General features: G+C 41.5%; 3 protein-coding genes across 5 annotated transcripts; 2 read left to right on the top strand and 1 right to left on the bottom strand.

Moving 5' to 3' along the window:
* On the top strand, positions 1–11,040 carry dna2 (DNA replication helicase/nuclease 2). Its single transcript, XM_062561790.1, has 25 exons — positions 1–487; positions 808–870; positions 1,385–2,258; positions 2,405–2,522; positions 2,776–2,925; positions 3,122–3,305; positions 3,449–3,597; positions 3,932–4,054; positions 4,250–4,490; positions 4,602–4,716; positions 5,038–5,194; positions 5,376–5,567; positions 5,676–5,918; positions 6,042–6,155; positions 6,287–6,396; positions 6,635–6,744; positions 6,884–7,012; positions 7,163–7,255; positions 7,431–7,624; positions 8,301–8,390; positions 8,508–8,721; positions 8,841–8,930; positions 9,089–9,274; positions 9,773–9,919; positions 10,190–11,040. The coding sequence occupies exons 1-25, from the start codon at positions 458–460 to the stop codon at positions 10,241–10,243; spliced, it is 4,170 nt and encodes a 1,389-aa protein (XP_062417774.1). The 5' UTR covers positions 1–457; the 3' UTR covers positions 10,244–11,040.
* Positions 11,041–11,417: 377 nt separating this feature from the next.
* Positions 11,418–14,870, bottom strand: LOC119226624 (phenazine biosynthesis-like domain-containing protein 1). Its single transcript, XM_037484775.2, has 10 exons — positions 14,691–14,870; positions 14,302–14,401; positions 13,607–13,705; positions 13,208–13,317; positions 12,929–12,958; positions 12,703–12,791; positions 12,463–12,554; positions 12,080–12,163; positions 11,825–11,887; positions 11,418–11,676 (listed from the first exon to the last, which is right to left on the bottom strand). Exons 1-10 carry the CDS (start codon positions 14,772–14,774, stop codon positions 11,564–11,566), a joined length of 864 nt encoding a protein of 287 aa, XP_037340672.2. The 5' UTR covers positions 14,775–14,870; the 3' UTR covers positions 11,418–11,563.
* Positions 14,871–15,321: 451 nt separating this feature from the next.
* On the top strand, positions 15,322–21,838 carry hnrnph3 (heterogeneous nuclear ribonucleoprotein H3 (2H9)). Of its 3 annotated transcripts, XM_062561800.1 has the most exons (12): positions 15,492–15,514; positions 16,040–16,132; positions 16,555–16,710; positions 16,962–17,105; positions 17,990–18,128; positions 18,916–19,115; positions 19,448–19,543; positions 19,622–19,737; positions 20,293–20,428; positions 20,569–20,625; positions 20,748–20,786; positions 20,823–21,838. In XM_062561800.1, coding segments are annotated over exons 1-12 (1,263 nt in total). In that variant the 5' UTR covers positions 15,492–15,513; the 3' UTR covers positions 20,909–21,838. The 3 variants fall into 3 exon arrangements, with proteins under 3 accessions (XP_062417783.1, XP_062417782.1, XP_062417784.1); XM_062561799.1 differs by lacking the exon at positions 15,492–15,514 and adding an exon at positions 15,322–15,396 and having other exon boundaries at positions 19,448–19,737; XM_062561798.1 differs by having other exon boundaries at positions 15,491–15,514; positions 19,448–19,737.
* Positions 21,839–22,699: the final 861 nt, after the last annotated feature.

Below are 22,699 nucleotides of genomic sequence, written 5' to 3' on the forward strand. Positions count from 1 at the left end.
ATAGTTTCTTGTTTAAACGTGTACACGAAGAAAAGATCCTTAAACTGCTACATTTGAGAGGTGGAAATAAATAATTTACCTACTTTTCCACTACTGCTCTCAACCACACGTCTCTCACTTTTATTTTTTTCTTGTAGCGGAAGTGCATCGATGTCATTTCCGCTGCGCGAAACCGAACTTTGGCGCCACATCTTACAGCTTGGAAGAGCCCCTCAGAACGAAAGTCTTTAAACATGGAAGAAAGCCGGCAGTAAAACGTCGTGTGTTGAAGGCATTAGATGCGTCACCGCAGCTCACGCAGTGGAGCAGCAGAGCCGCTCAAAACGAAGCGGAATAAGCTCCCTTCGCTGAGCCCTCCGTTGACAACACGGTTGGTTAAAACGGTTTTTGCCAACAGCTCATTTAACGTTCACCTCGGTAGTAAATACACGCAGCTGTGGCGGTACAGTCCGTCACCATGAACAGGACCAAACTAAAGAAAAACAAGGTGAGTGCAAGAAGGTTCGGCTAAACTCAGCTGACAACCGCAGCAGGTACATTACGAGGTTAACGGTGATGTCACTGGACAGCATGACGTCATCCGGATCTACGTTAGAAGGGCAGGCTGCCACAGTGCACTACGTCTGCAGTCCATGATGTAATACGTTTATGATGAACGAACAGGATGGCATCAGACTTGTGTTTATTACTGACCCGCTTGGTACCTTGTTGTACTAAAGTGTAAAGTCAGTAATGTCCGATGTGAGGTTCTGTTTTAACTTGGTGTCTCTTTGGACAGTGCTGGTAATGTTTGCTTTGGGGTTTCAGACATTTGACCTGTTGGGTCAGAAGAACATCTCCTCCTTCTTTTCCTCTCAAAACCACCAAAAGGTACTTTGTCTTTTTTTTAATTTGAGTAAATTGTTCCTCTCTTTGAATCATTTCTTCCTTTTTGTCTTTTACACAGTACACAGTGTACACTGCTAATTTCACCTGGTAAAACAATTGCATAAGTAAAGTGATATAATAGTGATAGTAGTTTAGGAATAACAAATGTTAGGATAAATTCACAAGCTGCCGGACTATGGAAGGATTATCTTATGTTATGTGTCTAATGAGGCTTTTGGTTTTGCTTGTGTGAGCAGAACTTTCTTCTTTTGTCTTTTAAACTCGTAACACACCAAAGTTGCTTCGTTCAGGGTTGTTTCTAGTTTACTCCTCTTATATACTTATATCCATCATCTTGTGTTATTTACTTGCTTGACTCTTTTCCAGCCTTTTCCATTTCTGTGCACTTTTTTTCTGTTGGCATTCCAATAGTATGTTTCTTGCTTATTTGCACAAACAGTGTACTGCAACTCATTTTTAAGTAATGTATGTCTCATTTTACTGTGTTTGGTTTTAGGCATTGTCGACTTCCCCAAAATCTACTGGAACTGCATTTGCAAGGACTGAACCTCTGATCAACGATGGTGAAACCTACACATTCAGATCCCAATCACCCTTAAAGAGGAGTGTCCTCGGGGACCTTGACAACTTTTTGCCCTCCTCGCCTGATCTTCTCTCTGTGCCTGAGACCCCCACGAGTCAGATCAGGGGGGCCCCTTCTTCTTACAGAAATCCAGGTCGCCTGAGCCCCCAGCCCAGCAGAGAGGAGAGCCTGCAGGAGCTCTGCCAACTGTCCCCCATCTGTCGCAGTCCCCGCTCCAGAGGGCACAGCGCACGGGTAGTTATGACCGAGGAGGGAGGAAATACCAAGCGGGAAGAGGGATGTTCTGGCTCCGTAAAGAGAGTCCTCAGCCCTCCTCAAGACTCTAACATTGCCAAGAGACCAAGAAATGTCAATGTGCACGCACAAAGAACTACACGCTGCCCCTCGGGTAGCGATCTGACTGTAGCCAGGCCAGGGATCGGTGTGTTGAAGACACCTCATTTTCTAAGTGACCAGTCTGAGAGGTCAGAGGGTCACAGCGGAGGTGTCAGTGTGGTCTTCAATGAGAACAAAAATGATTTTGCGGAACAACAAGAACGGAGAAATGACAATGCGACAGATTGTGGTTTTACGGGGATAACCGAGCAGAAAGCTGCTCAGGTGCAGGATGCGCACCCTCTCATTGCTCACGCGCACAAACCTAGTGCTCAAACAGCCAGAACACCTGCAACAAAGAGAAGTGAACGGGAGGGAGAGATTTACCTTAGCAAGGCCAGAGCCACAGTGACCGCCATGACCTCGTCAAATAAAGATGGAGAGCATGTGACACCGGATCAGCGAGCTGGAGGTTAGAATTTTGATCGGATCTACTACATATAATTGTATTGTTTTTTTTTAAATTATAAAACTGCATGTTATCATTAGATTTACACAATAGACATGCAGCTTTATTGTACTAAATTTTCTTGCTTAATTTTGTTTTCCACACTAAAGCAGATAATGGAACGACGGCATCGTGTCCTGTGGAGGATTTGTTGGACGAGAGCTGGTTTGCAGAGCAGATGGATGACAGTGACCGTGTAGTCGCAGATGATGCATCAAAGAAACCGCGGTGAGAGACGCTTGAAAACACAAGCTTTGGAGAATTTGGCTGCACAGTTGATTGGGTTAGGGGATGGTAAAATGTATCATAGACTGGGAAAGATTACCTTGACTTCAAGCCCTTGACTTAATAACCAATGAGTTCAACGGAGTTTATTCCTGTGTAAACTAGTGTTTGAATTGATTTCAGGTTTTTAGAAATGCTGCATGGCAGCTGAAAGAACAAAACTCATTCCTATATGATGTTCTCTATGTTTGTACAGTAAAGTGCCGGACCATGTGATCCTTTGTGGAGGCCCCAACAACCGCTACTGGGTTTTAGATGTGGAGGAGAAGCCTGGCCTCAAAACACTGACCGTCTCATGCTCCAAATCGTTCCACCCGACTGAAACGTGTCTGTTAAGAGATGGATGGTGAGGTCCTCTGTTCTTAACATTGTTATTCAATTACCTATTTTCATCGTGGTATACGTCAAACTTTTACCCAAAATGCCCAGATTAGTGGTGTTTTCACAGAATTGTCAATCTCATTATCAACCGTATTTCAGTTTACAGTTTACCTCTTTGTGTTTCCTTTGTAATAACGATGATTCCTGGTTGTTATTTCCAGGGAGATGACGCCTGTTTGTTGTGGGGATGTGGTGCATCTAGAGGGCCGCTCTGATGGTGGATCCATGCTAGTGGACAGAGAGCAGGGCTTCCTGGTTTTACTCCCTGATAGTCTTATCTCAGGTACAAGCATCTCTAACTCCATCCGCTGTATGAGACAAGCAGTACTGGGAGATATGTTCAAGGTAAAAACACAGTTCATATCAGGACCACTTTTTGTGTTAGTGTCGTATTGAAGGTTTCTCTTGAAGTGGGTACTATACTCCCGCACACACAATGCTATACTCTTTCAATTCTTCTCTTGTTTTTCCTCTTTGCTGTGATGCAGAGTTTTGACGGCGGCTCAAAGCAAATGCTGAACGGCACCATGGTCCATGAAGTCTTCCAGAGAGCAGCTACAGCTAAAGATTTTTCTTTGGAGACACTTTCTAGAATGGCTGACCAAGCCCTTTGTCGTCCTCAGTACCTGGGAGACATGTAAGTGGTCAGATTACACCCTACTCAGTGTTTTTCCTCTAAATCTTGATAATAGCTAATTTGTTCTGAAAAAAACCCCTGCTCCTTAATGTTTCTACAACTTGATTGCAGTCCACCGTTACCTGGTAAACAGTTGATTGGACCTGATTGACACAAAATCCCACAGATGACCGTTAATGTCCGAGCACAAACCAAGGCAGTCCAAGTGATTGTCTGTGGACCTATGACACAGGATTGAATATAAGCGTGTTTTTAATCATGTGATGTATCCACTTGATGTTTCTGTGCATATCCTTTGGCTCATTATGTTCATCCTCTGTCCATTGATCTCTAGGTACAGTTTGGGTGTCAGCCAGGAAGAGATGAAGCAGGAACTGCAGGATTATCTGCCCTCACTGGAACATTGGGCAAAGGAATACCTGAGCTCCCCCACACCAAAATCCATTAGCCTAAAAATGTATGTACACAGACACACACAGCTCTTAACAAGATTTGCTAACACAAGTTAATTAGCTATTCAAGTATCAGTCTGATATTTTGTGCACATATCTTGTATTAATCAGTGTAAAATATGCATAATTACCTCACACCGCGTGGATTAAGTTTTCCTTGCTTTAAAGAGCTCTTTATGCATCCATCTCCATCAACTCAGAAACAGCAGAGAGCCGAGCAGATGCCAGGATGCGGCAACCGTTGTCACGGTAGCAGAGCTGGCAGATATAGAAGAGAATGTGTGGTCACCACGATTCGGTCTGAAAGGGAAAATCGATGTAACGGCACGGATTCGAATTCAAAACACACGGAGCTGTAGTCGCAGCACGCCGGAGGAGAGGACCGTTCCCCTGGAGCTGAAGACAGGAAAGGAGTCAAACTCAATAGAACATCGCAGTCAGGTTGGTGGATGGGGTTCGACTCCACTGGGTGGACGCGCAAGTGTAGACCATGAGGAAGGAAGGTTCACACGGTTAAATTCAACTTGAATGAAAGTGTTTTTTTCTGTGTAGGTGATTCTTTACACTCTGATGAGCTGGGAGAGATACAACTCTGAAGCCGGCTTGCTGCTTTACCTCAAGACTGGCCACTTGCACCCCGTAGTGGCCAGCCACATGGACCGCAGAGGTGCCGTGCTGCCACATATATACAAACATGATGTAGTCTTAAGCACGACAGGTTATCTAATGCTATTATATTGTCCTAGAAATAACTGGAGAACTATTTTTCCAATTATGCTGCTGATCTTAACCAAACAAAACCATAAATATTGACTGTTGACAACAATTTTGGCAAAAACCCCGCTGTCTCATTTGTTATGTCCACGTATCGTATGCTAAGTAGATATAGTAAGTATTGTTATTGGCCTATATAATTATAATAGTATTTTGACATTCGTTCATGGCGGCATCTGCCATCCCCTTTATTGCTGAGCTCTGTCTGTCTCAGAGCTGCTGAAGCTGAGGAACACCCTGGTTCATCACATTCACAACTGTGTGGAGAAAGAGGCCAAGCGCAGCCGTCTGTCTCAAATTCCTGAGATCCTGACCAACAGACGAACCTGCCAGTATTGTCCTCAGAAGAGAAACTGTGCTTTATATGAAAGGTAACTTTCCTTTGAACTCAAGCGCAGAAACATTAAGCACTAAGATTCTTATTAACAATTGAGTTTATTCAATAAACTGTTAACGCAGTATTGAGATTAAATTGTCTCATTAAGCTCTACTATCGTGCCTTTTTTTTCACTTCTCTATTCGCCCCTCTTTCTGTCCTCACGGGTCCACCAGGGCAGTCAATGGCAGCTCTGCTGATGCCTGCGAGGACACTGTGCGTGACTTCCTTCAGCAGGAGACGGGTCACCTGATCCCGCCACATCTGAGCTATTTCTCCCATTGGCTGCTGCTCTGCTGCCTAGAGGCTGCCAGCATGGAGGCCAAGAATGGCCGAAAGCGTGTGTGGCTTCAGACGCCTGAGGAGAGGTAGAGCACGTAAACCCTCCCAGAAAAGCGTGTGTGTAGAAGCCGCCCATTCATACTGTGTGTCACAGTCAAATGACAATATTTGTTTGATCTGACCCGTGTTTGCAGTGAGATGACTGGGAGCTGTGTGGCGAATGTGCAGCTCAGCGGCCCGGTGGCCGTGCGGTCCGAAGGGGTTTTCCTCCATCGTTTCCAGCGAAGCAGCGTGGGTCCTCAGGGGGGTTTGGCCAGCAGCGGTTTGTCCAGCGGAGATCGCATAGTTGTTAGTGACCAGGAAGGTCGACTGGTTGGTCTGGCAACAGGTTACCTATGTGAGGTCAGCCGGACATCGATCAGCTGCACTCTGGACAGGTGAAGGCAAATCCACATTTCACTGCCAGCTGAAGTATTTCAGCCAAAGATGAACTACAGGACAGAAAATTGCTTCACTAATTCAATTTGCGCACGCTTCGTTTGTTTTAATGGTTTTCATAGAGACCTGTCCAAGTTCAGTGGTGTGCTGTTTCGATTGGACGGCGATGAGGGTGTGGTGGGCCTCAGCACTCACCTCACCAATCTCTCCAGGCTGATGGAAAGCTGTCCGGACAGGTAGCTACAGTGAAATACAATAATGAAATGTTATGATTTCATGAAATGTATCCAAAGTTAAAATCTGAATAGTGCGAGTCGTGCATGAACGAATTGACCCTAAAGCCTCAAAGTTTTTTTTATATGTGCAGTGATCGGCTGAGGGAGCTGGTTGTTGACCTCCGTCCTCCAGAGTTTATTCACAACCTCAGTTCTGTTCTGCCGAGGGAGGCCAAGGACACTGTGGCCAATATCCTCAAAGGTGACAAAGCTACTCTGGTTTCAGCTTCACCTCTTGTTTTCTGTCTTATATCTGTTTCTTTATTCATTTTTTCTCCTGCTTTCTATTTGTGTTGTGGACAATACTAAAAATGAGCAACTTGAAATGGTACGTGTGTTCCAAGGATGTTTTGCACAGTTTAAGTTTCATGCTTAAATCAGTAGTAGAACATTCAACCCACTATTGTTCAATAAGTCAACGTGTGTGTTTGTGTGTTTAGGTCTCAACAAACCCCAGAAGCAGGCCATGAAGAAGGTGTTGTTATCTAAAGACTACACACTGATTGTTGGCATGCCAGGCACAGGCAAAACCACGACCATCTGTACCCTGGTAAGCTTCTAACTATCCTCTATAGACCTCACCTACGGGCACATCGTCTTCTCCAGATGAGACCAGAACTCTCACCGTTTTTTTTTTTTCCACCGTTTTCTCTTCACTTCTTGCTCTTCTCCACGTTTCGTTTTCTCAGGTTCGCATTCTCCATGCGTGTGGGTTCAGTGTGTTGCTGACCAGTTACACGCACTCTGCTGTTGACAACATCTTGCTAAAGCTAAAGCGCTTCCGGGTTGGCTTCCTGCGTCTTGGGCGGGGGCAGAAGGTGAGTGATGGTTTGTTGATATTCAATCTTTTTGGTGCCGCAGTGAAAATTAGCATTTTTCATCATTGCCTCATTGGAGATGCTAATCATTTTAGCACCTCCTCTCTTCCTTGCTCTTATTTTTCTGTAATCGTCTGCTGGCATCTGCAGGTTCATCCAGACATCCTGCCCTACACGGAGGAAAGTGCAAGAAAGGATGGAGTTCACAATCTGTCAGAGTTGGAGCATCTTTATAACAAAGAGGTGGGGAGTTAGTTTGTGTTACTTTGACTGAATTTAAGCCCTTTTAAACATCTAATCTCAATTATGTATTTGTTTTGCATCAAGACATGCCTTTTGAAATTGAGGCTTTGTGTAAAATGAGTTCACAGCCTTCCATCCCAAACCGATTGTCTGTGTGTCCGTCTGTCTTGACTAGCTGGTAGTGGCCACCACCTGCATGGGCATCAAGCATCCCATTTTCACACGTCGGCGGTTTGATTTCTGCATCGTCGACGAAGCTTCACAGATCAGCCAGCCCATCTGTCTCGGACCCCTGTTCTACGCCAAGAGATTTGTCCTGGTGGGAGATCACCAACAGCTGCCACCAATAGTACAAAATCAGGAGGCGAGGTACAGTTCAACGTGTAGATGAGGTACATGTTGATAAATGGTTGAAAACAGAGCAAGTGGGCTAAAGGAACACTTCACCTTTAAAATGACCATCTGCATATCAATTATTCACCACGCGTTACCTTGAATTCTTGAAAACAATTTTTTTTCTTCCAAAACTCCATGGTAAATATGAAAGGGAACTAAATCCTTGATAAATTGAAATCATTTGAAGACCGGTTTAACATCAAAATATCAGTCTACAAACTCTCACAACCTATGCAGTGTGCACAAAGGCATAAGACAGTATTGAAGGTGTTTGAGAGGTGCACTTTTGGGGGAAATGTTGTTTGGAAAATACTAAGCATTCGAGAGGATAAACAACCTGGATGCATGACATTTATGAATAAAAAGTTTTTATAGATGACCTCCCTTTACTTCAGTTCAGTATTTTCACTGAGGCAAGCCAGAACCTTTTATCCAGAGTTCAAGGTGTAACAAGCAAGTTATTGCTCCTGATTGCTCATGCAAGTCATGATGAAGGTGCAGTATTCATTTGAATGCATTTATTGCTGTTACTTATCTTCATGAGGGTAAAACATGTAGGAAACTGTGTCAATCTAGTAATTAATGCAAATTTAAAATAATGTCAATAGAAATATCAGTTCTCATTTTCTTATTTTTTTTATCCCTCTAGGTCACTCGGGATGGACGAGAGCCTTTTTAAGCGGCTAGAGCTCCATGGAGAATCAGTGGTCCAACTCAATGTACAATACCGGATGAATAGGTACACCCACCGACAGCACTACATGCTTCAGTCAGGTTTTCATGTTTGTCATCCATCAGACAACAAAAGATATTCCCACCCCTCCGTCATTCTCAGTGTGTGCTCTTGTGTTTCTAGGGAGATAATGTCTCTCAGTAACTCCCTGATGTACGAGGGCCGGCTGGAGTGTGGATCCGAGAGGACGGCCACGGCTCTGCTCACGCTGCCCTTCCTGCTCTCTGTCCAGTCGCAGCTCGGCTCCTTCTCCAAGTGTCATCCGCAGCTCGACCTGACCTGGATCCATGCCACGTTGTTGCCGAGCAGACCGGTTTGCTTCCTAGACTGCTCCATGGTGGGTTGAATGTGCAGCGCATGCCAAGCATTTACGAGTCACGGTTTTACCCATCGAGCGCTAAGATGTGGTTATTTTTGTGAGGGAGTCAATGGAAGTGTGCTGACCTTCTCTTGTAGGTGCCGGCGCTGGAGTCGGTGGAGAAGGGGGGCGTTAGCAATCACACCGAGGCTGCTCTGATACACAATTTGCTTTTGATGCTGATAAAGGTAAGAACATCCGTTGCATGATTGATGCTAAAGTATTGATAGAATAATACAGTGTATGACTAAGTATTAAGCAAAGACTTAATTCAGTCTGGGTGGGTAGAGAAGTAATTGGTGTATCTATTCATCATACTAACCCCTGGTTATTGTTCCTTCTACAGGCCGGGTGTAAGCCCAGTGATATAGGCGTCATCGCCCCCTACAGGCAGCAGTTAAAGAGTATCTCTACTCTGCTGCAGTCCTCTGCTTTCACCGGCGTGGAGGTGAATACAGTGGATAGATACCAAGGACGAGACAAAAGTCTGATCATTTTTTCTTTCGTCAGGAGCACCTCAGAGGAACGAAACGTAAGTGTTTCTCTTCCTGTTGACCTTTTTTTTATTTTCTTTTTTAAACTCACTTTTTATTTTGTTTTCAACAACATGCATTTTCAGACAGTTACTTTCGTTGTCCATTTTACAGTTGTATGTAGTCTTGGTACACATGATATGTGCTATGTAAAATGCACAGAAAGAGCAAGAAACATCAAATGGCGGTCACTCCAACAGAAAAGGGGATATAAAATAAAAACTAAGAAATAAAATCTAGGGATGAATAAATAATAGTGGTCCACTCCTGAATGTAGTATTATAGGTGCCACATATGTTTTTCAAAGAGGGTAGTGTACGATTTGTGCATAGAGAGAGTTAACAGGTCACAATTCAGTTCGAGGGCCGAGCAACATACGGCAATAACCCTCATTGGATCAATAATGCTGGGCTTCTCTTCGCTCTGCCTCAATCTCTGTATCCGTTAACATGCAAATCAACAGGTGGGTGTAAACCTGAGCTGATTCTCTTTCATAGTTAGGAGAGCTGTTGAAGGACTGGCGTCGCCTGAATGTGGCCATTACCAGGGCCAAACACAAGCTGCTGATGGTGGGGTCCGCCACGACGCTGCGACGCTACGCCCCTGTGGAGAAACTGCTTAACCATCTGCAGCAAGAGAATATGATATCCTTCAATTACAAAATCCTCTTTAATGGGATGACTGTCAGGGTTGACTCATTTATTGCAAAACGCGTTACTAAACTGGTAACTGTGGAAGTTTTATTTTCAGTTTTGTACAGAAGAAGTAAGCTTTACATAAATGTAAAGCCTGCTGGACAACTGTGTTGGGTGAGGCATCCGAGCAGTTTTGTAGTGACTCATCTGTTACATGTGGTTTTCGTAGACCTAGAACACATAGAGCAGGGGTATTTTTTTCCTGAACCCTTACTTCACATTATCCAGCTCCCCCAAGCGGCCGACAAGGTCCTGCCAAGCGCGTTCCTGTGATGGAAGTATGTGAAGCCATGGAGGTGTTTCAGGGCAGAGATGTTATGCCAAACTGCACTGAATGATGGATCTGAAGGGTGCGATCAGAACCAATGCGACCAGTTGGTGGCCTGTAACTGGAGGTCAGAAGCCGAGGTGCCGTTGTGGTAAACAATTGAAATATTAAAATGCATCTTTTCCTTTTGCCACGTAATCACTTAACTTAATCTTCAGACTGAACCTCAACAAGGTTTGTGAAAGATCTTTAGGCAACAGCTGCTAGTCTTAATGTTGATCAATTATAATTACATTTAATGCATCATTTTAGAAGTATCAATAGTTAATTGTGTTTAAACAAGGTACTGTTCATTGTATACCTAAAATGTTTTTATATCTTACTGTATCTTTAGGATGGTTGACCTGTAACTAGTGGCTCATGGTCCTGGGTTTCGGGCAACTCGCCAGCCTCAGCCAGAAGCCTAAACAATGACCGAATACCTCTATCGATACACTGACAATATATCATCGTTGGTATTATAAAGACAACAAAAAGTCTCCTTGTAATGTGAATATGGAGACCCTATACCTGATGTCACTACAGGATAAACTCATCAAGGTCAGTCATCTGAAACAAAACCTTTAAGTGAAGCTATATTGCAATACATTGCGATGTTCATTTAGTTTTAATTAATATCTGTTGTTCAATTCGAACCTCAAGTACATGCATAAGAGAGGCGGTAATATGTAGTTTCTTGTTTAGAAGTTCAACACGGGACTTTATATGTACTTGACAGTACTCTGTTTTGATTGGTGAATGGACCATAATTAACCTACAATAATACAGAAAATAACAAACTGGTACATGAAGAATTAGTTTCTTTGCTCATCCGTTAACAACATTTTACTGTTGGTAAAATCTAAAGCAAAAACTGAAAGCCATCTGGTACAATAATAAGCTCAATGAATATGGAGGAAATCACCATTTGGAAGCAAATATATTATGCTCTAATATAATTTAATGATGATTTAACTTGTTATGTTTTTAATTATTAAGACTGTTGAAAACCAAAACAACCTCGGATTTTAAATTTTTGTCTGTATTTTGTTACTACTGCGATTCCTGCTATTGTGTTATGAGAATAAATACTATCAAAAGTGTGAAGGTTTTTTTTTCTTTTTCCATCCTGTAGTCTGTCTGCATGCTTACTGATGTTTCAGTATTAGATTGACCATTCCGAAACAATACTTTGTTTAGAGCTTTATTCCAGTTGACCCATTATAATTTTTTAAAATCATATAGGAGCCTGTTTGAAGGTACACATCCACCCAGACCCTCCTGTTCTACAGGGTGATGGTTCCCTGCAGCACAGTGACAGACTCTCCGAATATGTTTATTCTGCCGTCAGGTCTAACTTCTAGTTCCAGCTCCCCGCCTCGACTGGAGCACTGGTAAGCTACACGAGAGGAGAAGACGTGTGTCAGTATCTGTTTGAAGTGCGGGACAATCACACACAATACTTTGCCTCTGGCTTAGTTCGATGGTAGTGGGTTAGCGGAAGAGACGTTGCTGATCAGACCAAATATTAATTAGGAATTAATTACCCAGCATTTTATTTTTTCCCAGTTTCTTGGACCAGTAGCTCCCCAGCACGGTGTGGGCAGAACCTGAAGGGACACAAAGGGCAACTTCACTGCTTTACACGTGACACGACAGGCTTTTTGGCATTTTTGACGGCACCTGTTGCTACTTGGTTATCAGAACGTACTTTACCATTTAAACAATTTGCAACATAGTGTACCACACTCTGTAACACAACAAAGACAATGTGCGGCCAGTGGAGGAGTCGTAGCATCTACCAGTGACTGGATCCTCAGCGACGCCATTCCATGGAGCAAAGTATCTGGAGTAGAAGTCGTATCCAGGCTGAATTTCGGGGGATCCTTTTGGCAGATAAAGAATGACCAATTGACTAATGGTGATTCTATTAACTAATGGTCTTCTATTAACTTGACATATTTTTTGGCAAATTGGTATGAATGCCTCAGTGGACATCAAGGTGCAACATTTAGACAAACTAATAAAGGGTTTATAAGTTAAAGCTACAGATGACTGTTACTAATTTCTTTGGAGACTACTGACGCAACTTAGTTACTAATATAATTTTACAGCAGATGGTCAACAAGTCATGAAGGTGTCCCACAATCTCCCCCCTGGTCTAACTAGTTTTAGCTAGTAGTACCTTTCATGGTGATGATTAGTCCTTTGACTTTTCCACTTGTGTCACTGCTCTGGAGAGCTACAGGGTCAACCTTCAGACTGGTTAGGACTGACCTGAAGAAGACACGCTTTCAGCACATAAACTCGCCACATCAACGTGTGTGTGTGTGTGTGTGTGTGTGTGTGTGTGTGTGTGTGTGTGTGTGTGTGTGTGTGTGTGTGTGTGTGTGTGTGTGTGTGTGTGTGTGTACACACAACCAACCTGTCACAGCTGTCAGACAGTTGAATCAACAGTTTTTTAGTTTGGCCGCAAAGATAGACATCCTGGATTGGGTGGTTTCCAACTGCAACCTTTATCCCACATGCAAGAGCAGAGACAAAAAAGTATACATAAACACAGGATACTGGCCCATACTCTACAGAGGTGTTCATATATGGACAATGATGCACGATTCTCATGCTCTCACAGAAGAAGGTGTCTTACTGACCTTGATGAGGTCTCTGAAGTCATTTGCATCCTGAGACAAAGGGTTTTAGAAGGAAATCTGTTAGAATAATTGCTTTTTGAAATACTGAAAAAATGTCTGCAAAACGTTATTGTGCTAACGGAGGATATTTCAGTTGTGCTAATCCAAGCTGCTTGCTTTGATGGTTTCAGTTTCGTAGGTTTCTGCTTTCTTAATGTGATGCTGATTAAGGTGAGAGTGTTTGAGGATTTTCTTCATGAATAATTATGTATTATGTGTTTTTCTGATCACAAACTGTACCTCCTGGGTGGGTGGGTTGAGAGGAAAGTCCATGACGTACCCTTCCCCCTGCTGGGTGACAGCCAGATCACCACTCCTTGTCTCAAACACCAGTTTAGGATTCACATTCTCTGACAGATGTAATAAATAAATGAAGAACATAAAGGTTAGTCAACTGATCATCTCTGTTTACTGAAGTGTAACTGGTCATGGGAATGTTTTGGCTAAAAATACTTGCGTATCTGGCGCTATTGTGTATTACACTATCGTCAGGTTAATCATTAGAAAATTCCTCCTATTTAATGGACTTCTATGTGTGTGTCTTGGGTTCCTTATCAAGCCAACGCAATAACTAGATTATAACAGAAAATGTACTAAAATATGCTGTTAATGTCTGTGTGTGTTTGTTTTGTAACTTACTCTTATGCTTGAACAGCACCGCTGCGGAGGCCAGAGTGGCATGACCACACAGATTTACTTCATTGGTTGGTGTGAACCATCGGAGTCTGAACCTCGATCCTGTTAATCACAGGGTTCATTTAGCAAATGTTCACCTCAATCTGGACCAGGTGGAGAGGAGGACATTAAGAAAATATTCAACTGTATGTATATTTTTTCCATGGCAATTTTTGACCAAATATTAATTTACCTTTTTTAGACCTGGTTTTTTAAAGTTTTTATTCCATGTCATCCTTTGATGATATTTTTAAACCTAATATTTTGACTTTTATTTCCATGATATATTTCAAAAAATCGAAATAGTTTAACGTCAAAATATTCAGACCTTTATACCGGACAATATGATCAGACTCTTCAGCTGGTACACACAGGGAATACCGTCTAAACTTGTGCGAGCAGCTTCTGATGGTCAGAAATGCTTGGCACCGTCAACCAGAGTCTAGCAAGTACAGATAAGACATGTGCACATTCAGTATATTCTCTACATTTTATTTTGTTCCGCCAGTTGGAAACGCGTACCTTTGATGATTAACTCTACAGATTAAAAACGTGATGAAACACAAGGTTTAATCGTATAATGAAATAGCATAACATAATAATCTAAACTGGTAGCTTGTATGAAGAATAAAAATATATGAAACCCAATATTATCTGACCTGTGGTAAAGGTTTCAGAGGGGTTGATTCTGGTAATGAAAGCTGTTTCTGACAGGTTCATCTCTGCTGCTATCCTCTGATACAAGTCATCTCTCAGTTCCTATTGGAAGCACATACATAATACATAAATTGTGTTTTATTTTGATATGCAATAATTATACAGTGACTATGATTTAAAAAAGGGATTAACTGTGTTTATGCAACAAATCGTGTAATAATGTGGCATACAAGCAACACAAACTGGTGAATTTCACTTACTGAAAATGTAATATTAATCAATAACTGAAGCAGTTTTGACCAAAAAACTGATATGACATACTGAAGATTTAATAGATGGTTTAAGTCATTATGAACTACCTCTAGTCATATAAACCTAAATTCATACTCACATGCATTAGAGGACAAATTGCTGCAGGGTTTCCCTTAAACGGTAAATTAGTAAAGGCATCTACCGTGTACACTGGAATCTCCATTATTATTAGAAAAGAACTTCAAATGAAGAATCTCAATGAATTTTGACCCAGTCGACTCTCTGCTGTTGTTGGACTTTACTCTCATTCTGTTTGGTTTCAGCAGGTGCCCCTCAACTTCCGTTTCTGGCTGGGTGTCAAATGATTGACCTTTGTTTTCAGCAGCACTAGTGGTGTTTAGACCCTTTGTCTATAGTCGTAAAGGAGTTTGTCATTGTCATGTTAATGATTAAACTGTAGTTCTGCCAGTCTAAAGTATCTTTTAGTGTGTGCGAAATCTGTATTTTGAATGATATATTTCTAATATCTAAGTTAACACTGACATAGATAATTGGATTTTTTGTGTGTAGAATTTGAAGGTGACCAAAATTTGTATTCAAGCGATTTTCAATATATTACAGTTCAGTGAAAATGCTCGTTTTTATTCAGCTTTAATAATACACGTTTACACTCCTCTCACGACTCTTCGAATTACTGTTTATCATCATTATTTTTTTAAAATACGTTTTTAGAGCCCTAAACGTCATCTTCCCGTGTCCAAGTCTCGCGATAACAACATACCTGGCTGTTGGTAACTTTAGTGACACCTGAGGCTCGGGGCAGGAGCAGGAGACGAGAAGCGACTGTGAGATCATTTCAACGTTTTCACACATTTATCAGCGACGTATGACAATATTCTGTGTGGGGATAACGTCTCATGTAGACCTCCAGTGACTGCTTACGACCGTTGGGAGAAAATATAAGTAATCTGCCCGGGACGTTTGACCGCTGTCAGTGTCCTACTGTTAGCCATAGCTGCTAGCCGGCTAACTGCTAAGTTAAAATTAGCATGTCACCCTTAACATGCTAACGTTAGAAAGACGTTATCATTATTAGAGGGCCCAGCACCCAAGCTAACAGACGTCACCCTGTGGCTACACTCGAAGCCGTCGTCTTATCAAAGAGTACTTAACGTATCCCCATAATATGTTTGGAAAGTTGAGGTGTGGTAACGCTAGCTCGCGATCGAGGCTCTCTGTTGTCAACTCGTTAATAAACAGCTTGAAGGTAGAAGTAACACACGTGAGGTTATCGTTTTTAACGGGAAGGTCAACGATGGTGACACCTGAAGTTACGTGAGTGGGGAGGTCAGGATATGAGGAAGAACAGCACTATTTAACGTTAAAGAGGACGGTGTGACAGACGTTAGGCCAAGTGCCAGTGTTTGATGACAGTATTATTGACACGTGATTTCACGTGTTGCTGCTGTGTTTTGCTCTCTGGGGCAGTGAGAATGTCGTGTAATGAAGAGGGCTATGTGGTTCGGATCAGAGGACTACCGTGGTCGTGCACGCAGGAGGAGGTTGCCTGCTTCTTCTCTGGTGAGAATGCACATGCATGGTGGTGGTGTTCACAGCTCGATGCATGTGTAATGATAAACTTGGCCATATGCTTTGTGTTTAAATTGTGATCATCTTTTTTAGACCTGGTGGTCATCCATCATGGTGAATGATAGTATTAACACAAGTGGTAATTCAGAATTGACATACAACTACTTTTAGTTGTACCTAGTGTTTAAAAGATAAGGTATTTCAATTGCACCTGATTATTTTCTATTGATTGGATGTAAAAGAGAAACTATTTCACAATCTAAAGAAAGTGCACAAAAGCTATTTTTATTGGTCACATGAGTGTAAGTGATATTTGACTGTATTCAAGAGCCTTCTCTCCCTTTAACAACTTGTATTGTGTCCAATGTATCAGTTTAAAGGGTATCCCACTCAACCTTACTATCCTTTCACAGACTGTGACATCGTTGGCCAAGTAAACGGAGTGTGCTTTACCTACTCTAAAGAAGGCCGTCCCAGTGGCGAGGCATTTATTGAACTGACAATGCCAGAGGATTTCAAGAATGCCCTCGCCAAGGACCGTAAATACATGGGACACCGTTACATAGAGGGTGAGCAATATTACCGGTATCAACTGAATGATGCGCTAGTGAGTTTGTCTTTCGTCTTTAACTTTAAACATTTGTTGCATCGTGCGAGGTGTTTTCCATGCATTTTGAAGTCTGCTTCTTCGCTCACCTTTATTGAATTGATACAGATTTTGTGTGTGATTAACTTAAAAATCTATTACACAAAGTTGTTTAGCGTAAAGGTCTCCTCAGATCTTGATTCACGCGTTTCCCCCTGTCTGTGTCTCTTTTAGTGTTCAAGTCGAATCGTAGTGAAATGGACTGGGTGCTAAAACGTAGCGGCCCTGCTGACTACGACAGCTGCACCGGCTGCATGCTGCGACTTCGAGGCCTTCCGTTTGGCTGCAGCAAGGAGGAGATTGTTCAGTTCTTCTCAGGTGCAAAAACGTTTAAACTTTTCTAATTATTATATTTATATTGCACCGTTTATATTCATCTGAGGAAATAGTGTTTCCTCAGACATGATGTATTGTTTTGACTGCGGAAACCACCGTGTAAGGGTACCGACAAAACTACAGCTAGCTTTAAAATGTGCAAAAGTGTATCAGCCTGCAGTGCAGTGCAATCCAAAAAGATAAAACCATTAATAGAGATGTCAAATGCATGACTTTGCATACATTTCACATATAGTTTAGTTAATGTTCATGTACAGTGCTGTGTAATGTTTAAGACGGCAGAGAAAGTCAAAGATAAAGTCCACTATCAGTTAGTTGAGCGGTTAGTGTTATTTCTGGTTTGAATCAAGCAGTTTTCAAACACTTCTATGGTCCCCATAGAGAAAAAAAACTGTTAAACTTCATTTAGCATGCCTATTATGTGATCATCCCCTCTTAAAGGGGTACAAAGTTAGTATGGGCTTGCCTTGGTTTGGCAGTTTCATAATGCTGATCTAGGGTCAGTACTACTAAGATTAGCACCATTTAATAATTATTGCAGAGAAGTGTCTATTGACCACTAATTAGTCATTATTTAGTTTGACCATGATTCAGTTGTGTATAAGAGAAGATATTTAGTCTGGATCCACTTCATGTTATGCTGACTTCAGGCCAGTATTTGTTTCATTCCCTTTCAAGCCCCTTATACCCTTTTCCCCCTTTTTTTAAAATTCAGTTTGATTCGATACTACAGTTGATATCTATTTGCCTTCATGACGTGTATTAGTCCTCATAGCTCCAGCGATGCAGTGGGTGTTGTTCTTTCTATTCTACACATCTATCAGTCTACCTACCGACCTATGTATTTATGTGTGCTTGGGTTAAAGGGTTGAGAATCGTGCCAAATGGGATTACTCTGCCAGTGGACTACCAGGGGAGGAGCACAGGGGAAGCCTTCGTGCAGTTTGCCTCAAAGGAGATAGCAGAAAAGGCTCTGGGGAAACACAAGGAAAGAATAGGGCACAGGTGGGACAGATGGGAAAGGGACGGGTTGGACTGGGTTGGGCTTCTATTCTATTACACTATTTAATGAGCGGTCATATTATATTAATTATGGTAATAATGAGATGGCTTCTGTTATGGGCGAATGATAAGCATGGGTTTGGTGTGCTAGAATTGTGTGGGTCAATTTATTGGGTGGGTCATGTGTAATTTATGAAATGATAAGGGCATGGTTTTAATAGATTTATGTATTTTGATGTTGAATAACAGGATGATGCATCTAATCTGAAAATGAAAGCTGGCATGAGTATTTAATTCTATACACAATTTAACTGTTGGTTGTCTAAGGACAGGGAGCTCTAATGAACATTTGGGTATATTAGGTCAGTTTAATGTAACTTCCTTTTATATATTTATTTTACAAATAATTTACATGGATAAAAGGGGTTTAAGCATAGAGGTCAGTCAAGGCAGCCTCCACCATTACAGCTTCCAACTTTTCTTCTTTAGTTTTGAATCATCAAAATGACCAATGCGACAATTAAAGTTAAGGATTTCCTTTATTTTAAACAACAAGAGGTGGCGTTAAAAATCCTTTGTGGCCCAGCTAATGATGATATAACTTGTTGAGGTTGTTCAGTCATCCAGACCCTCAGCTCCAAGAAAAGAATATTTATCCTACTATTTAGAATATTTTTTGTGTTTTTATCTCCTCTCTGACTGTGAAATGTATGTAACCTGAGCTAAGCCATTTCTTCTCCTTAACCCTCTCGTCTGCCTCCCTCCACCCCGTGGGGATTTCATGTTGCAGGTATATAGAGATTTTTAAGAGCAATCGCAATGAGATCCGAGCGTACTACGAGCTTCCCCGGCGGGGTATGGGAGGTCAGAGACCGGGGCCCTATGATAGACCCATGATGGGGGGACCCAGGGGAGGTTTTTATGGGCCCGGGTCTGGCCGCGGCGGGGCTCTGATGGACACCATGAGGAGTGGAGGGGGCTATGGAGGAGGTGAGCCGGGTTATTCTATTCATGCACGCATGTACTTTTGTGGTTGAACTGAGAAGTTAGTGCTAGTAGAACAATCAATTTGAATCATACAGAAGCCTGTGTTTTTGGTTCAATATAGCAGGGTTAGGGTTAGAGAAGTGCTTGTTGACTCCAGGGAAGTGAAGAAGAGTTCACATGTAGCGCTGGTTAATGCAGCATCCAGCAGACCTGTGATTCACAGCTTTTGATTTGCGATGGCCTTCATTGTAAAAATAAATGTTCACCAATTGTGATAGATCATTAAAATGTGATGTGAAAGAATGAGAGCTGCTTTGGTTTAATTATGTGTCCAGGTTACAGTGACTTTCACAGCTACAATGGTTTCAACAACTACTGTTTTGGCAACGGCATGTTTGATGAGCGCCTGAGAGGAGAGAGGGGAGGAAGAGGTAAAGTCATCCCAAGTCTTCTCTCATCTAGCTTACTGAAGGTTACGCTGGTAATCTATGGATGTGTTTGTGGCTCAGGGATGGGGGGCCACGGTTACAGTGGTCCAGGTGATGTTTACTCGGGCTTCCACTGCGGCCATTTTGTCCACATGAGAGGTTTACCTTTCCGTGCCATAGAGGGAGACATTGCCAAAGTAAGATCAAGTCCACTCACTAAGTTACTTTTAGGTATTTCTCATGGACCTTTTATGAACAATGAGTCTCGATGTGTTGAAAAGCATACGTTCAGTTTCCTCCAATACAAGTGCCTTCTATGCCACTAAAGAGCCATACATTTAGATAACAAGTGTACACATTGTTGTAAGTAGCCATGTTAGTTTTTTGTTTTGCTCAAGTTACTCACTTATAAAGATGGAATATTGTGATAATAATTGTGCCACAGGAAGCAGTTTGATGCTCAGTTTCGGACTTTCAGTTGACACCATGTGACCTGTAGCAATCATTGTTGCTACTGCTAGCTACAGTCCAAGAAAACTTTCATCTTAATATACATTATTAATTTTCAGTTTTTTGATGTCATGTATACATGAACAACATAATAAAAGTGCAACATAGGCAATCCATATGAAGGAAATAATGCACATAACAATTAGCAATAGCATTAGGAGTAGATGTAATATAATAATAAAAGCTACTAATAGAGAAGTGACTAATAATGATTCCCATGATTATAAACATTTCTATTGTAGTTCTTCTCTCCTTTGAATCCACTGAGGGTCCACATCGACGTGGCTCCTAACGGCAAGTCGACGGGAGAAGCAGACGTGGAGTTCCGCTCCCATGAAGATGCTGTCGTAGCCATGTCCAAAGACAAGAACCACATGCGTACGACCTCCTTTTGTTTTAACTCCTCCACTTGTTGGGTTTTGTGACGCCTCTATTTCACCTTCATGACACAAAACTACTTAACAGCAGAAGCAACACGAGGTCTTCAAATGAATGATGGATCTGTGTTTTCTCCACAGAACATCGGTATATTGAGCTATTTCTTAACTCAACAGCCAGCGTAGCAGTTGAAATGAGTGAGTTCCTTTTAACAATTATGTTAAAGTATAAATACACAATTTAGTGTTAGCTATCTTTGAACCCTGTCATTAGGATTATGATAAACGTCTCCCTCCTATCTTTTTTTAAACCGTCACAGGTCGTGGAGGAGGAGGTGCAGGAGGTGGTGGAGGAGGTGGTGGAGGTGGTGGAGGAGGTGGAGGAGGTGGAGGAGGTGGAGGAGGTGGTGGCGGCTACCACTACGGTAACCTGGGAGGGAGCAGAGGCTCACGGAGCAGTGGGCTGCGATGTTCTTACTGATGTCCCACTTTTCCAATCCATCTTCATGATCGTCTCACCTCTGTTCAGGACACATTTACTCGATTGCTTTTTTCTGGTCAAAGAAGCGGATCCAAAGTCAGTCATTTGTTTTGTAACGTTTGTTTTTTTGTGGTGTCATAATGGAATAAATTCAGAGATCAGACTAGGTATGACCTTAACAAGCACTATTATTACACCATTCCTTAAAGCATATGAAGAACAAAATAACTGATTTAGGTGGTGAATATGTTTAACGCTTAATATGAGATTTTTGATTATATTGTGAAACTTATTTAATATTATAAATTATATTACAGTACGTAATATTGTTTCTCGTGATTCACTCTCAAAAATGTAATATCTCCAGTGATTTTATCAAGAGAAATCAGCATTTTGAAATGGTTTGTTTACGATCCCGAGGGAACACACACATTTGTCTCTCTTCACATATCGCTGTTGGCAGGATATGTTTTCAGTGCAGATGAGACGCGTCCATCGTTTCACGGCTCTGAGATTTGGTGCAAGAGAAGAAAATAAACAACTTTTATGGCCCTGACGAGATTGATCAGTCATTTAGAATCTAATCAGTTGATTTTAACTCGGCTTGGACTCTGGGTGTTAAGTTGAAAGATGGAGCAGTGAGAAGCGGCGACAAAAGATCACAAGTTTCTTTAGGTTAGATATTCTGATTTAAATGTATTTTTAGTAGAACATTTGAACATCCTGCATATCAGATCCGCTTTCTTGGTTTGAAAAGTTTGATAATAAGAGCCAATTAGTTTTTTAATGAATGTTTTCACATCAGAATTTAAAACCAAGTTTATTATATCCTACTTTTAAAGAGTGGTAAGCCAATGAAGTCTATATTTGAGCTGCACGATGGCTTGTGCAGCTGTTGTACATTTTGAAAATAAATTTTATATTTAATTATTTCTGCCTCCCTGACTGAAATCACTTTTGAATTTGTATTAGTTTTTAATACATTCAAATGAATGCAATAACTAAAAAGGATATCTAAATATACTGTAAATGGTTTCATCTGTATAAATGGGTTATGATTATTTACATTAAAGCAGAACAAAGATTCTCACTTTCACTTTCCAAGTGAGACATGTAGCCCAAAAGGGTTGTGTTTGATTACAGGAGACAATGTTATGTAGTTGGGTTGTAAAAAACACAAGCTAGGAGATATTGAAAATATTGAAACATTGTTTTACGCAAAAAGGTCTTTCAAAAGTCATTGTTTATAAGATAAATTATATTTTATGGAATGCCATGAACATTTTGGAAAGTATGTCATAATATAGGCTAGCATATAAATGACACAACATAAATTTATGCCGTGAATGAATAACATACTCTATAGTACATGTTAGTATAGTATGTCATGAACGTCTTGTAAAGTATGTGATACAAAGTATCTTATAGTTGGGCATTAAATGTCATAAAAATGCATATACAGTTTATTATGCAATAAGTCATAGTACGTTATAGAGTTGTCATAACAGTATCATAGCATGTAATGAAGATGAAATAAATAATTGTTATCTAGTGGTCGTAACATGGCATCGTTGTCATTGTTCAGTATGCCATAAAACTGTCTTATGATCCATTGAGTGATGAAATGACCTGACCTGGACTATGAGGCAGCCGGAGCACACGGAAGAACATTTGATTATTTAGGGACGACATGCAAACTCCCCACGGAACCAACCAGCAGGTTTGACCCCGAGCGCCTCCTGCTGTAGACGTACCAACGTCCAGTCATAGTATGTATGCTACAAAATGAAA

This window comes from Pungitius pungitius, chromosome 4, assembly GCF_949316345.1.
Source record: "Pungitius pungitius chromosome 4, fPunPun2.1, whole genome shotgun sequence".
Taxonomy (NCBI): Eukaryota; Metazoa; Chordata; class Actinopteri; order Perciformes; family Gasterosteidae; genus Pungitius; species Pungitius pungitius.

Excerpts from the sequence above, each read along its gene's own strand:
- dna2 (XM_062561790.1), top strand. The coding sequence starts at position 458 with ATGAACAGGACCAAACTAAAGAAAAACAAG. Across the intron at positions 2,259-2,404 it reads ACCGGATCAGCGAGCTGGAG|CAGATAATGGAACGACGGCA; the intron begins GTTAGAATTTTG and ends TCCACACTAAAG. Across the intron at positions 3,598-3,931 it reads CCTCAGTACCTGGGAGACAT|GTACAGTTTGGGTGTCAGCC; the intron begins GTAAGTGGTCAG and ends ATTGATCTCTAG.
- LOC119226624 (XM_037484775.2), bottom strand. The coding sequence starts at position 14,774 with ATGGAGATTCCAGTGTACACGGTAGATGCCTTTACTAATTTACCGTTT. Across the intron at positions 14,402-14,690 it reads CAATTTGTCCTCTAATGCAT|GAACTGAGAGATGACTTGTA; the intron begins GTGAGTATGAAT and ends TGCTTCCAATAG. Across the intron at positions 12,164-12,462 it reads ACTAATCATCACCATGAAAG|GATCCCCCGAAATTCAGCCT; the intron begins GTACTACTAGCT and ends ATCTGCCAAAAG.
- hnrnph3 (XM_062561798.1), top strand. Across the intron at positions 16,711-16,961 it reads GGGACACCGTTACATAGAGG|TGTTCAAGTCGAATCGTAGT; the intron begins GTGAGCAATATT and ends TGTCTCTTTTAG. Across the intron at positions 19,738-20,292 it reads TAGAGGGAGACATTGCCAAA|TTCTTCTCTCCTTTGAATCC; the intron begins GTAAGATCAAGT and ends TTTCTATTGTAG.